The 16,526-nt window shown below is 36.7% G+C and overlaps 1 protein-coding gene across 1 annotated transcript in view; it reads right to left on the bottom strand.

Annotated features, from left to right (window-relative positions):
• LOC125280209 (membrane-associated guanylate kinase, WW and PDZ domain-containing protein 1) overlaps positions 1–16,526 on the bottom strand; it is a 113,892-nt gene that overhangs the window by 82,160 nt on the left and 15,206 nt on the right. The window contains 2 exon segments of the mRNA XM_048210572.1: positions 1,762–1,894; positions 1,896–2,052. Of these exon segments, the coding sequence (XP_048066529.1) occupies positions 1,762–1,894; positions 1,896–2,042 (280 nt within the window). The 5' untranslated portion in view covers positions 2,043–2,052.

The following is a 16,526-nucleotide window of genomic DNA, read 5'->3' as shown; positions in this document are numbered from 1 at the left end:
AGGTCTAAATGAAAAAGAAAAAAAAAAAAATCCTCAGGCATTCACTATGATCAATTCCTCTGTTTGGAAGACAGAGCTGCTTTTATAAAGACTTGGATGTATTTCAGCAGGGACATATTGATCTTTTTTAAAATAGAAGTGCCAGAATTAGCACAAAGCTCCTCTTCTCTGTGGCCACTGTGCTTATATAGGATACACAGGCAGATCAAACGACGATATTAATAACAGAACAGGATGCATAATTCTGCATTTCTAGGTCTATGAGATATTCTCATCAGCTAATGCAACATGCAACAGTGAATTATACCCTTAGTGACTCAGTTTAATACTCTGCAGTTAGTAGTTGGAGGTGTCAGAGGTGCGAGAACAGCAGAAGGGGGGGATGCAGCAGACTCGGGTTGATCATCTAATAGAGGACAGAGGAAGTCACGGTCAGAGGTGACATACTGTTTGACAAAAAAAAAATAAAAAAATCATCCACACCATGACACCTTGTGATAAATATCAGCGCCCCCTAAGGGTGACATACGACCCATGTGACATAAATACCACCATCCTGCAATCAGGGACCAAATTCTATAAAAAGTTGACAAAGATGGATTTTGCTCTGCTTCAGAAAACATGTTTTTTTTCGCTCTGGCAGTATGTCATACTGTTATGACATTAAGAATAGTTGATATAGCGGTCAAAATTTCATGAATGCTCATACATTTGCTCATACATACATCAATTTTTATCGTTATAACTTTGGGGTCAGTAAGAGTTTTTAATGTTTTTGAAAGAAACCTCTTATGCCGTTGACATTGCTGTTGAAAACTAAAAATGTTGAAAAGAATAACTGTTAATTGAAATAAAGTTGAATTAAAACAGTATTATAAAGGTAAAACTAAAATAAAAAATTAAAATAAAGCTAAATAGAAATATTTAAAATCAACTAATAAAAAAGACAAAAGCACATAACAAGTTGACTAAAACTTAAACTAAAATTAAACTGAAAATCTAAAAACAAAAGCTAATTCAAAGTATTAATAAATATTATAATAGTATATAATTTTATAGAAAAAACAGGAGTCAAAATACAGTAATGTTATAATTACAACTCTTTCCTATTTTAATATATTTGAAAAGGTAATTTATTCCTGTGATGGCAAAGCTTAATGTTCAGGACCAATTATTCCAGTCTTCAGTGTCACATGATCTTTCAGAAATCATTCTAATATGCTGTTTTGCTGCTCAAGAAACATTTTTTTTTAATTATGTTGAATTAATATTAATGTTGAAACAGTTGTGCTGTTTAATATTTTTGTGGAAACCTTGAAACCATGGTTTTTGATGAACAGAAAGTTCAAAATAACAGCATTTATTTGAAATAGAAATGTTTTGTAACATTATAAATGTCACGTTGGATCAATTTAATCTATTCTTGAAGAATAAAAGTATGAATTTAATAATACTGTTCTGTTTAATGTTAATGCATTTGTAAATGAGAAAAACTAGCCACCACACTGTTAGGGTGATATGGATGGTTGCCAGGGTGTTGCTATGTACAGAGTGGTTGCTATGGCGTTGCTACGTGGTTACTGTGTTGTTCTGGGTGGTAAGTGTTCAAATCATTAACCCAAAGTGTGAGCTGTAGTAGTAGTGAAGCTTGCATTAACAAGAACCACTAACAATGATAAGAAAAACTATTGGAGAGAAAAAAAAAACTATTTAGAGCCATGTTCAAACCAGTCACATGAGAATGTAAACTTCTAACATTACCTGGAGACACTGATTTGATGCGGATTGGATGGGGGCAGGAGTTTAGAAGCCCACGCACATCTCCTAAAGTCAGGCCCAAAACAGGAGTTCCCCCGATTTCTATGATGATATCGCCAACTGTGATCCCTCCCCCCTGGTGCAGCGGTGACGAATGGGAACTCTCCATAATCTGCCCCACCTCCAATGGCAATTCCCAACTCTCCAGAGCCGCCCACCAGCGGTATGAAAGTCTCCTGCACTTTGGAGCGCCAGTGCAGCTTCTTTCCTGCAACCTTAGACATGGCCAACGAACTGACAGAAAAAAAGAGAAGAAGAGAGAGGATATAGACAGAGATTAAATTCATGTCAGTAGGGACTAAACAGAGAAAATCTAATGCTAAACATTCAGTGTTTGGACATGTTGTAAATAACCATGGATATAAGACTGTCATATGGTTTTCAATAATCACAGAATATTCATTTTTGCATGAACTACTTCTTTAAATCTGGGGCTAAGATGGAGCAGACAGATCAGTGAGGGCAGGAGGTCAATATGTGCCATAAACCACAAGAAGTATGCCCTCATTTCTATGTGTTCTGTAAGAAGCCTCCAGACAAATCAACAGATGGCGTCTCAGTAGGAGGCACAATGAACACTATACAAACCTGCTTCATCAAAACAGGTGGAGGAGCTCTTCAAGGCAAACAGGCTATTTGAAGTAACCCCTCAACAAAACACATACAGTGCCCCCCCAAAAAATATTTCAGCACTGAAGGCATTCTTAAATATGTATTACTGTCATTGTATTAGACAAATAATCATCAAAGCAAGTGATATATTTGAAAGAAAGATAGAACAAGCACATTTACCAAGCAGAACATTTGTTAGGTTTTACATTTTAAAACCAAAGATATATGACAATTTAACACAACATTATATGACAATTATATTTTAAAGGTGCCCTAGAACTTTTTTTAAAAAGATGTAGTATAAGTCTAAGGTGTCCCCTGAATGTGTCTGTGAAGTTTCAGCTCAAAATACCCCATAGATTTTTTTTAATTAATTTTTTTAACTGCCTATTTTGGGGCATAATTATAAATGAGCCGATTCAGGGCTACTGGCCCTTTAATTCTCGTGCTCCACGACCACAGAGCTCGCGCTTGCCTTAAACAGTGAATAAACAAAGTTTACACAGCTAATATAACCCTCAAATGGATCTTTACAAAGTGTTCGTCATGCATGCGGCATGTATGCGTCGGATTATGTGAGTATTGTATACTGTTATATTGTTTACATTTGATTCTGAATGAATTTGAGGCTGTGCTCTGTGGCTAACGGCTAATGCTACACTGTTGGAGAGATTTATAAAGAATGAAGTTGTGTTTATGCATTATACAGACTGCAAGTGTTTAATAATGAAAATAGCGACAGCTCTTGTCTCCGTGAATACAGTAAGAAACGTTGGTAACTTTAACCACATTTAACAGTACATTAGCAACATGCTAACGAAACATTTAGAAAGACAATTTACAAATATCACTAAAAATATCATGATATCATGGATCATGTCAGTTATTATTGCTCCATCTGCCATTTTTCACTATTGTTCTTGCTTGCTTACCTAGTCTATTGATTCACCTGTGCACATCCAGACGTTAATACTGGCTGCCCTTGTCTAATGCCTTTCATAATGTTGGGAACATGGGCTGGCATATGCAAATATTGGGGACGTACACCCCGACTGTTACGTAACAGTTGGTGTTATGTTGAGATTCGCCTGTTCTTCGGAGGTCTTTTAAACAAATGAGATTTATATAAGAAGGAGGAAACAATGGAGTTTGAGACTCACTGTATGTCATTTCCATGTACTGAACTCTTGTTATTTGACTATGCCAAGATAAATTCAATTTTTCATTTGAGGGCACCTTTAAAATGTATGAGAAATTGCTTGTTAATTTGCAAAATTGTAAGTCCCATTAGATAAAAGCATTTGCTAAACAAATAAACATAAATGTAAATTTAAAGTGGACCTATTGCTTTAGTGTGTTATGTTGCTGTTTGAAAAGGTTACAGCAAAGTCACTCCAAAAGGTACTGTACTGTTTCTGAACTCCCTGAAATGCCTTGGTTGTAGTCTTAAGTTTTGGTCCGGGAACGTACACTCCACAACATTCCTCATTTGAATAATTCCCACCGAAGGCATACACAAAAAAAGGGGCAAGGCCTGGCGTTAAGCTGCATTCACACTGCCAGCGACAGTGACCGTTGGCGACAGTGTTAGTGTGTCCAGTGACACGACAAATTTGAGATATGTTTAAAAGGTTAGTTCACCCAAAAATGACAATCCTGTCATTAACTTCTCACCCTCATTTCATTCCAAACCCGTAAGACCTTTGCTCATCTTCAGAACACAAATGAAGAAATTTTTGATTAAATCCGATGGCTCAGTGAGGCCTGCAATGCTAGCAAGATCATTTGCTTTTTCAATGCTCAGAAAGCTACTAAAACTTATTTAAAACAGTTCATGTGACTACAGTGGTTCAACCTTAATATTAAAAAGCGACGAGAATATTTTTTGTGCACCAAAAAAACCCAAAATAATGACTTTATTTCACAATATCTAGTGATGGCCGATTTCAAAGCACTGCTTCATGAAGCTTCGAAGCTTTACTAATCTTTTGTTTCGAATCAGTGGTTCAGAGCACCAAAATCATGTGATTTCAGTAAACAAGGCTTTGTTGCATTATAAGTGTTTCGAAATTTCCATAGTTCATGTGACTTTGGCAATTTGATATGAGCAAACCACTGATTTGAAACAAAAGATTCATAAAGCTTTGAATTTAAACAAAAAAGCCATTAGATCTTATCAAAAAATATCTTATTTTGTGTTCCGAAGATGAACGAAGGTCTTACGGGTGTGGAACAACATGAGGGTGAGTAATAAATGACAGAATTTTAATTTTTGGGTGAACTAACCCTTTAACTTAATGCAAATGAAGAGTAACTTTTGTGAGAAACAACCAATAGGCGTGAAGTAAGTGGAGTGCACGTGATCTGTCATTACATCCTGTAGTGGATAGTGTCAGCGGCAAGATGGAGAAGTTATTTTAGCGGTCAGCAACTTTCCTACAAATATATATTATGCCTGTGAACATAGGGGTTACTCGCCGTGCTGACTCCTGAATGGTTTAGTGCACCCAGACAGAGCGGCGTTTGTGCTTGCGATGCAGATAAACAGCCTTGACGGCAAAGAGCACTCGCTGTTTGTCGTTCATCTTTAACATTAAGCATTTTATGTACTGATTCCATTTATATTTAGTCTTTTCTCTTAAAAATGTGACAATAAATCAAAACAGTGTCTACAATATGGAATAACATCCGTGAATGTCATTTATAAACGTTACTAGGCAACCAGTAGTGGGAACCCACTAACGACCTCACTGGCAACATGCAGCGACAAAGTGGCTGGCAATGTGAACACAGCTTTAGTAGTGTATTGAAACTCACGGTTATGATAAGGGACGTGATATATTTCCGAAACACACTTGAAGCGGTTGACCAATCACAACACACTGGTCCAGCCGGCCAATCAAAGCACACTGCGCTTTTCTGAAGAAGGGGCTTCATAGAGACAGGAACTAAATAAAGTGTTACTGACAGACTGGAAAAGAGGTGCTGCAACAATGTAAAATATGGGGGAAAAAAATGTGCTTTTGAACATTCAAGCATGAAAACCTATTGTAGTGCACCCAAAAAAACTAAATCAAAGCTTTGTAAAAGAGCATAATATGGCCTCTTTAAGACTGAAAAAAAAAAACACATTGTGTGTTTGAAACATCTATAGTTAAACCACACCTATGTGAACTTAAAGAGGCTTGACTGACACCAGTTGATTAAAAAAACATTGCAAAAATGTCTCAGAAAAGTCTCCGAATACATTTCTGAGAAAAGCTCTAGCAGCATTTGTTTGCAGACGCCACTTGATTTGATTTTGTATTATCTGATGCAATAAAATGAATACATTTTTAGTGGGGCTTAAGTGCCCAAATACTATTTTTGGGTCACTCTAGTGTTTTATTTTCTTTCAACAAAATCCTCTAGAACTGTCCAACTGGGGCCTGTGTTCTGTAATATTAGGCTGCATATACAAAATTGATATTGCATAACGTAAACACAAAGCTTACTGAAATGATGATTTACTGCTGTATTATATATAATGATGCACTGTGTCTAGTCTTCATGTAGACTCTTCATGCCAATGTAGCATATATTACATTTCCTATTCAATGATTAAAAGTCATATTAATTATATTTTAATTATACATTGTTCAATTATACATTACTACTTGTGAAAGTGAAAACCTAAATTAGTTATTTTATTTTTGGACATGGTAAAACATGCTTTTTAAATGTAGCATGGTAATACCATGGTATTCTTTGAACCACCTTGCAGTACCATGTAAATATATCATATATATTTATATATGCAGTACGAAATCTAACATTTCATTACATTCTGTAAAAATAAAAAGGTCAATAGTTTCATTTAAGAAAAAAAAAATGTAATAATTCTCAGATTATACAGATGAGACAGTCCAATTATAGGCCCACAAACAAATAACCTTCAAAGGTTTTCTAAAACAAAACAACTAATCAAATGAACAAAAAATATACATTTTCACTCAATTCTCACATGCCAATATTTATCAAAGTCAAAGGAGATTCAGCTTTCTTTAGTAAAATTTGAGCGGACAGATCCTCTGATATAAAGGTGACAGACCATAATTTAAAGAGACTTCGATTTTTAAATTTCAGAGCTTTAACACGCAGAGATGCCCCACTAAGTGACAGTTGGCCAGGCTCGCGCGAGGGGCAGGTGCAGTCTGAGCGAGAGCGCCTTGAGACATGACAGTATTGGAGCAGCGCTGTCACTCCCTCGCCGGCCCCATCCAATCTCTTACTCTGAAGCGACTTTAAAGCGGCAGAAATGTGTAGATGTCCGGCGAGAAACAGATAGGGGAAAGAGAGAGATAATCAGAGAGGGAGATCAAGACAGGACAGATGGCGAGGGAGCATGAGGGGCTGACAGAATGAAGGAATGAATGTGAGAGGAGGGCAAGGAGTCGGGTCACGGAGGAAAACGCAGAGGTAGGTTAGTTAGAGGACTGATGCCAGATAGAGCAGGAGATAGCGGGAGACAAGAGAGGATAAGGATTAGATAAGATGGGGGAAAATATGCTTGTGCCAGCCAAAGGGGATAAAGCAGATCAAGCAGTCAGTATGGAAAAAAGAGCAAGACTACTGCCTTACAAATACTTGCAATAGAAACCATCATTTTTGCCAAAATACCAAAGCTAATACAGTAATTGCTACTAACGTCTGCTACTGCTACTGCACATCATTGCTGTACAGTTGGTTCAAAGAACATGAATAACATTTCACATAAGGCTTTTTGAGGTGTACAGATACTTTTCTAATATCAGATGTAAATGTGATTTTCAATTGGCAGATGATAAAACTGTTTAAAAAACTTATTAACCATCTCTCTAACACTTTCACAATCACCTAGCAACACCCTAAAATGTCTAGCAACCAAAATCATCTAGTAACCACCCATAACACCCTAGCAACAACCTAGCAATGTTGTAGAAGCTAAGTAACTATCAAGCAACCAATCAGCAATGCCCCAGCAACCATCTACTGTAGCTACCATCCAGAAGACCCTAGCAATGCTTTAGCAACTAAATACCCACACAAAACACTCTATAAACCAACTAGTAACACCCTAGCAACCAATAAACCACACAGAAATGTCCAAGAAACCAAGCAACCATCTAGAAGTAACCATTAAGCAACCACCCAGCAATGCTCCTAGCAACCAAACAAGCAACCAAATACCCACACAGAACACACTAGCAATCACCTAGCAACACCCTAGCAACTAATAAACCACACAAAAATGTCCTAGAAACCATCTAGTTACCATCCAGAAGACCCTAGTAACCACCAAGCAATGATTTGGCAACCTAATACCCACAATGAACACTCCAGCAATCACCTAGCAACAACCTAGCAACTAATAAACCACTCATAAATGTCCTAGAAACAAAGCCACCATCTATTTACCATCCAGAAGAACCTAGCAACCACCTGGCAATGCTTTAGGAACCAAATGCCCACACAGAACACTATAGCAATCACCTAGCAACGAATAAGCCACAGCAATGTCATAGAAACCAAGCAGCCATCTAGCTACCATCCAGAAGACCCTAGCAAACACCTAGCAATGCATTAGCAACCAAATACCCACAGAGAACATTTTAGCAATCACCTAGTAACACCCTAGCAACGAATAAACCACACAGAAATGTCCTAGAAACCAAGCGACCATCTAGCTACCATCCAGAAAACCCTAGTAACCACCTAGCAATGACCTGGCAACTAAACATCCATTTACCAAACAATCCAAAACACTATAGCAACCACTTAACCACACCCCAGCAACCACCCAAAACATCCTAGCAACCAACTATACTAGCATTTTATATTAAATGTTTAATTAATGTATAATTATATTATTTTATATTTTATACTAACATTTTAAATGAGCAGCATCACTTGCACTGTCTTCAAAGCATGTACAAATCTGCAAAAATGTATAAAACCCTTTAAAAAACACCCTGTGAATTAAAAAACACACTGTTTCTACCATAAAACATGATTTATAGCAAGACAGCAAACGAGTTAGCTTCCATCACCAACTTACACTTTCCTCTTAATTGTCTCTCTCATGTTATTACCACCAGGGGGTCTGAGAAAGATCAATATACCCTAATTGGTGATCGATACAATCCTAACCAGGGGTCAGATGGAGGAGCAGTCAACCTGACTGCGGCACAGTAGTAACCACAGTTACGGCGTCCACACGTCCCCTCAGGCTGTCCTGCCCACCAGGCTTAATGAGGCTAATTAAACAGCATGAGAAGCATCTGAGGAGACATGACTAATTGTTTCCAGTTGAGCAATTGGCCGATCGGTCATTTATCCAGCCCCACCCCCAAGAGATCCAGCAGCTGATAGGAGGAGTCTTTTTTTTAACAGCTACAGAGACAGAGATAAACTGAGCCAGGCTCCACGCAGGCTGCCATTGGCACAGGAAGAGAAGTCGTGGATATGACCTTGGAGCAGGAGAGCTCAGGTGTCCATGGATAGAGGGGCGGGATAACACCAATATCTATGTACACCAAAATACATTCCCTGACAGTGAATAAATAACTTTAGAAAACATGTTGTAAAACTTAGAAGTGAAAACTGAAATTTAAACCATACAATCTATTGAAAGGACTGTGCTTTAGTCACTCACAGCCCCATTTTCATGTGAAGAAATGGATGTAGAATTAAAAATAGCATCAAAGGTCTATAAGTTGAGTGATTTGTTACGTGAGCTGAAAGGTGTATATGTGTCAATGTCATGCATGTATACAGATGCACACATCCTATTTCCCCTTCTCTGTCCATCTGTGTGACCTTCTGTTGGGACAGTAAATCTGCACATGAAACAGGGATGAATGCAGCTCCACTTTATAATAGGCAAAAACAAATCATTTATATTATAAAGGATATAATTATTATTGGTCCCACTTTATATTAGGTGGCCATTACTACTATGTAAATTAATCATTTGATACACTGCACTTATTGTGTACATACATGTTTTACATAATACCAGCATATAAATACATCTATAATTATATTTACAATTACACTGTTGACCCATCCCTTACACCTTAACCCACCTTAAACCCATACCACTTTTGCAATACAATAATATAGTAAAAAAAAAAAAAAAGGAAATAATGCTTATTTTTTATGTAAGTGCATGGTAGTTAAGGCCACCTAATATAAAGTGGGACCATATTATTAATTTATAAAAAAGGAACATTTGACAAGGTGCTGACTTGACAGTCTAAGTTTAAAATAAACCTTGATATATATATATATATATATATATATATATATATATATATATATATATATATATATTTTTTTTAGGGTTTATTTTAAACCTTGATATATATATATATATATATATATATATATATATATATATATATATATATATATATATATCCTTATTATTATTACAGTTTTTCTCAGTCGCTTTGGTGCATTTCTCACATCACTATTTACATTTGCACAACAGTTAGTTCAACCTCCACAACATTTAGTCATTTGTGCACATCATAGTAGCAGTTTCTCATTCCTTCGAACAAATTGCAAATGCTTTTGGACATGCATCAATTGCTTTCATACAACTCTCTGCTGTTTTATAACATTATCATTTGCTTATGTCATGTCAGTCAAAATGAACTATACTTGTGAATGCTGAATAGTCATTCCATATAAAACTAACAGTCCTCATTTCATTGCTTGAGTCATTACATACAAAAATGTTGAACTAGTTGTCAAAATCTGTCAAGCAAATTTTTCACATTTTTTTAAATCTTTTTTTCCTGAAAATGTCTCCTAAATTGAACAATTTCTCTCAAGTGAATCTCAACTTTCACCGATGAGAAGGGGTGTGTGAAGCATTAGTTGCAACCAATGATAAGCCACTTCTCTACAATCACTGTCAGAGGTGAATCCCATAAACCCCCACTTTTACAAGCATATACGAACCAAGCAGGACATAGTGTGTACCATTTCTACAATACTGTGACACAGAAGTGGAAGGTCAGCCTCATGGAAGAAGGGGTAAGGGTGCGGGGAAGAAGGGGAAGGGGACAAAACAGGGGAAGAGGAAGAAGAGGCCAAGTACATAGGCAGATCCCTGATGAAATCAGGGCTACAATTGTGGATCATGTTGTCAATCACGGCCTCACAATGGCTGAGGCTGGTCGAAGGGTGCAGCCAAATGTTGGGAGAACCACTGACTGTAAATTCAATTATTCAAACATTTCGTTGGGAGAACAGGTGTGTATAAATGGACAGTAATTCAGCACTAAACAATCTGCACTGCACTACTGTCATCATGTCATACATGAAGCTTGCAGTGGGACAAGAACTTGTCACTGTACATTTTACATTTAGACGTACAGCTTTACTGCATCACACATTTAGTGTATTGTAGTGTACAGTAGTGTTACAGTAAAGATTTGCCATATGTACTGCAATATTGTTTACAGTTGTGCACAGCTCTACCCAAAGGGAGTTTATGTTTGTTGCAAATAAGGGTGTATTTTTTCTTTTACACAATGCTGTGAACAAATTAGAATTGCAAAGAGCATATGCAGTAAAAATGTGAAACATACATATTCAGTATTCAATACAGTAATGTGTAACTTTACTGTATTTTTCAAATGGCTGTGCAAATAGTATATAGTGCTGTCTTGAGCATTTTCAGGTAGTGTCACCAAGATCTGGACTTTTTTGCATTGGAAAACATTGACAGAGTAAACTGTCATAATGAAAACATGACAAAGCCATTTGACTATCTTGTTCATAAACAATGGTGTCAGGACTTTTCATCTTGATGACACTTGACACTTTCATTGACACGAATACTTGCTTTTGAGGAATGACCTATCCATTTTGAGCAAGTGACACGCTTTTGCAGGTTATCAACTAGGTATTGCAGTTTGTACTAATTGTTTTGAGAACTGCATTAACTGTTGTGCAAATGTAAATAGTGATGTGAGAAATGCATCAAAGCGACTGAGAAAAACTGTAATTACATCTACTGTCTTTGAAATATGGTTAAAATGTGTCAACACATCAAAATAAGTGTACTTTCTTTTTAGGCATTATTACAAAGTATTTTATTTCATTTATATTATTTTATCTGCAAGGTTTTTTTTTAGATTTGAAGTACACAACAAGTACACATTCAATACAATAAAGCACACTTGTTTTTCACAATGTTGACAGATAGATAGATAGATAGATAGATAGATAGATAGATAGATAGATACATACATACATACATAGACACAGACAGACAGACAGATAGATAGATAGATAGATAGATAGATAGATAGATAGAGAGACAGACAGACAGAGAGACAGATACATACATACATACATACATACACAGACAGACAGACAGACAGACAGACAGACAGACAGATAGATAGATAGATAGACAGACAGACAGACAGACAGACAGACAGATAGATAGATAGATAGATAGATAGATAGATAGATAGATAGATAGATAGATAGATAGATAGATAGATAGATAGATAGATAGATCACAGCCCAGTGATGTCCATTTACTTGTATATGTGTCAAGATCAAGCAAATATATTCGTAGTTACACACTCAAATGTCTAGAGGTGTCTTTGTGTTAGACAAACTGTCAAGTCTGGTTAGTTTGAGACAGCTCATGCTGTCAGGCACACACAAACATAGTGCAGGTTCTGGTTATACAGCTACACATCTTCACGCTGTCAACCTTGCTCAGCGGCATTAGTTGCATCTATATTCAAAGGTTGAAACTGTGTGAGATGAAAACCCTCCTTGTCATTGCTACAAATAAAAAGAGCATTTTGATCTTTCTCTGAGGGGCGCAAAATACATTTGATGTATACATATGTACATTCATTTTCATTTAATTCTGATTATTTGTCATTAGCGTGGCAAATTTACTTGCTGTCACCAATTGTTACACTTACAAAAAACACCATTATAATGTTTTTCTGTTCCATATTTTCCATATAGCTGATATTCTGCTTTAGAAAAGCTGTTTTGTTACATCATTTTCAACCGGCTGTAGTCTGAACTAGAACTGCTGGTGGCTCTATGAAGATACTGCATATTTTACATGTAGTGTTGAAAATGCTGACCCTTAAGGTCAGGAAAGAGCTGACCACCCCATATCCGTTTTCGCATCCACCCCTCTGTTCTGCTAGGATGGCTCACCAGTGAAATTCCATACAGTCCCAGAGCAAAACAATCTCTCACATCTACCACCATTGTTGTTTTCTCTCTAAATATATCTGTTTCCATTTTTGGAGCAGTCTTTATTCCAGGAACACCCATGGCATATCATTCATGAGAACATGAATAACTAATGCTATAGGCCATACATTGTGTGTACCAATGAAACTAGTATAGAGTCATGTGATCAGCTGCTGTGTGTCTGTTCGTGGTCAGAATGTGGAACAATGGATGTTCATCTCTGTATTCATTATCATAGCCGACCTTACCTTGGGCCGCTGACTTTTTAGAGACTGCTGAATTCATTATCACTGTAAGTGTTTAAGTGTCACATTGTAGGTGTTCAAAGAAAAGCACTCTCGAAATGCAGACTTTTCTGGAATGGTAGGAATTAGGAAAGCATTACAACTTTTAAAGATAAAAACTCTCAAATACGACTTTATTTCTCGCAATTTTAAGTTATACACTCACAATTGCAGGTTATCCACCTCATTTTCCTGGTAAGAGTGGACACAGTCCATTTGTAAATTTAATGTGTCTAGCTTCCGGTGTCATTCGCTTCCAGTTATTCCTAGCTGTACAAAACACCTTACTTCCACAATTGAAAAAAATAAGGTGTATAAAGGTGTTCGAATTATGAGCGAAATATAAACTCACAATTCTGAATTGTGAGAATAAAATGTAACAGTTATCTTTTTTATTCAGTGGCGGAAACAAACTTCCATACATGTCACTGCAAGTGGGAGGGGAAGTTATTTTGAAATATAAGATTATGAGGGCACATGAATATTAATAAATGTTGACGGATAAATTCATTTATAGCAAACTATAGTAAATACTGCAATATTCCATTAAATAAATAAATAAATAAATAAAATAGAAAAGAATTGTCAATTTTGATTGCATGGTGACTACAGAACTTTAGAAAGTTAAGTCTTGGTTAGATGGAAGCAGCAAGCCATTTCAAGGCACTTTCATTATTATGAACACCCAAAGGACAGAGGGAGATAAAAAAAATAAAGATGAGTAACTTCTTTTGGCCAGTGAAGATAAACAGAGGCTCCAGGCTTGTGACACTAATTAGAAGGTGACTACAGCAATAAAGGGATTTATCAGTTCAGACGCCGCTCAGAGAAATAAAAACTGAGATAAAATAGCAAAGATTCATAACATTTAATGATAATGTAATTAGAAAAAATGGAAAGATTAATGAACATGAATTACATGATGGACAGTCAGTCACTTAGTGGCCTTACAATTTACTGTTATTTACTATCAAGATCATTCAGACAGCTGTGATGGTCACCCATTGGGTGATATTGCAGGCAGCAAATGCAAATCAATAAAAACTTCTACTTAGTATGTAAAAATGCTAAGTAAAATCCTGTTAATTGGTTAACTGTAAGTTAATTACCATATACGATAATGATATTTTTAGTAGGACAATACTGTCACAGGTTGATTGTAGTTTAAGAGAAGCGTGACACAGAATACATGAATAACAAAGAAAAATATAACACTTTTAATCAACACAAACAGTGTTGTCATACATAACTAATGCCAAGTTCACACTACAGGATTTTAAGCCAGATTTAAGCACGATTTGCCAGTTAAGAAGCTTGCCAACAGGTCGGGCTGTGATCGGGGGAAAATCAGTGAGTGATTGGCGCTCGCCGATCTTTATGTGTGAACTACTCAACGAAGCATCAAAGAGGCTCGCTGATGCCAGACAAATATCTAGCATGCTACATATCTGGAGCTGTCGGCCAATATCCTGTGGTGTCACGTGTCGTGACGCAACAGCCAATGATATCTAATGATATCACTGATGTCTATGGAAGCAGCAATAACAATCCATTCAAATATAATTTGCCGACGTATATTCATATCAGAAACACACTGTGAAAGAAACTATAAAGCTCACTCACTCTATTGTTCTTCCAGTTCACCACATGTATTTCAGGACAAATGGATGAATTCACATTATATATTAATATCAAGGTCATTACATAGGTTTTTAAATGACAAAACACTCACTTGCACATATTTGAGAATCAGGATATCAGATAGTTTATGACATGGTGAGAAAAGCAATACATCTGTCATACAGTGTGGCCGGCTGGCCGCGGTGTTGACAAGCATGATGTGTCGTCATGGAAACAATAAAGGAAAACATTCTAAAATATGCCTTTTAAAGTTGCCTTAACTCTGGGAGGTCAGACATAAAATTTTAAACTTATGTGTGAAAGGGTTCATTTAAATTTAATTAAATTTAATTCAAAATTTTATCTAATTTCTTCCCAGTGTCCATTTTCAAATAAAGTCTTTGGGTGACAGTTGTCTTCAGGTCATGTAGTGTGTAACCTCCTGTTGTGTCACGTAGTGTGAACACCACAACGACTTAAAGACTCATAAGACTTAAGGTCACGTAGTCTGAACAGCACCGCGATCTGCCGACATTTAAAGTCCTGTGCCCGGTTGCATAAAGCGCCTTAAGTTTTTCCCTTAAGTATGACACTTAAGGCGTGATTTCCCCTTAACTAAGGGAATGACTTAAGGGTGTTGCATATAATCTCTTAAACTGTCCACTTAGGTAAGGGAAACCGTTAAGTGTTTCACGACAGCATCACAGGTTTTGCCCATGGTTTTGCTGTTATAAAATTCTACTGTTGCCATGGTTAATACATATCGTGGTAAGTTTTCACAGAAAACAACATAAGATGGATAAGGAAAACAAAAAAGAAAACCAAATATGAAAGAGAACGACCAGACGAGAAACTCAAATTGATAGTTTACTCAAAATTGAGAATTCCGCCGTCATTCACTCACCCTCATGTCGTTCCAAACCCATAACACGTTCATTCACCTTTGGATAACAAATAAAGATATTTTTAATATTCTTTCATCATTTATGTCCATTTATTGAAAGACATCGATATGATTACGGCTGTGTCGGAAGCTCAAACGTGCGCGCAAGAACCAATGAGGTTTGTTTTTGCGTGTGATGCACGCACGTTTGCGCTTCCGTTGACCATATAAGATATGTGCTACATATGTGATCTCATCAATGTTTATGTGAATAAACGGCTAAAGTACAATTTGTTTATCATATAAAACGGTCGATCGTGTCTCGGTAGAAGACTTGGATTGAACCTGCTCACTCCGTGTAACACTTAAGGTGAAGTTTTCCTAACCTTATGTTATACTTAGGGAAATGACGGTTAAGGGGCTTTATGCAACACTTACGGTTTTTTAAGGGATTACTTAAGTGAAAAATACATACTTAAGGGAAATTCTTAGGGTTTATGACGTTTCACCTAAATAAACCCTTAATTAATAATTAACGGTTATTTTCTGCAACACCCTTAAGTTTAAGGGAAACATAAGGGCAATCTTAAGGGAAAATTACACTTAAGGTGCTTTATGCAACCGGGCACTGTAGTGTAAACTTGGCTTAACATAACTTCAATGAGAGACCATGAACAGAGGAGAAGTCAGGGCTTAAATACACGAAGGAAGATCATCAACAGAAAAGGGTACAGGTGAGGACTAAACTGAAACCATAACAACTAATGGATTACTTGAACTACTTGAACAAAACAGAGACAATGAAAACTAAGACTAGAAACTAAACAAGAAAATATAACAGTACAAGACTGTGACAGTCCAGACTGAGGAGGGAAGGAAGGAGGATCTGGAGGAAGTCGAAGAACAGGCAGAGGGAGACAATAAGAAGATGGACAGGGATATGATGTTGGGAGGAACCAGGGCAGAGATAGGAGGAACCAGAGCAGAAACATGAGGAGCAGAAAGATCACCCTTAGCACATACTGTACATGAAGGTCCAC

Source organism: Megalobrama amblycephala, linkage group LG12, assembly GCF_018812025.1.
Source record: "Megalobrama amblycephala isolate DHTTF-2021 linkage group LG12, ASM1881202v1, whole genome shotgun sequence".
Lineage (NCBI taxonomy): Eukaryota > Metazoa > Chordata > Actinopteri > Cypriniformes > Xenocyprididae > Megalobrama > Megalobrama amblycephala.
This window is presented reverse-complemented; position numbering and strand designations above follow the sequence as displayed.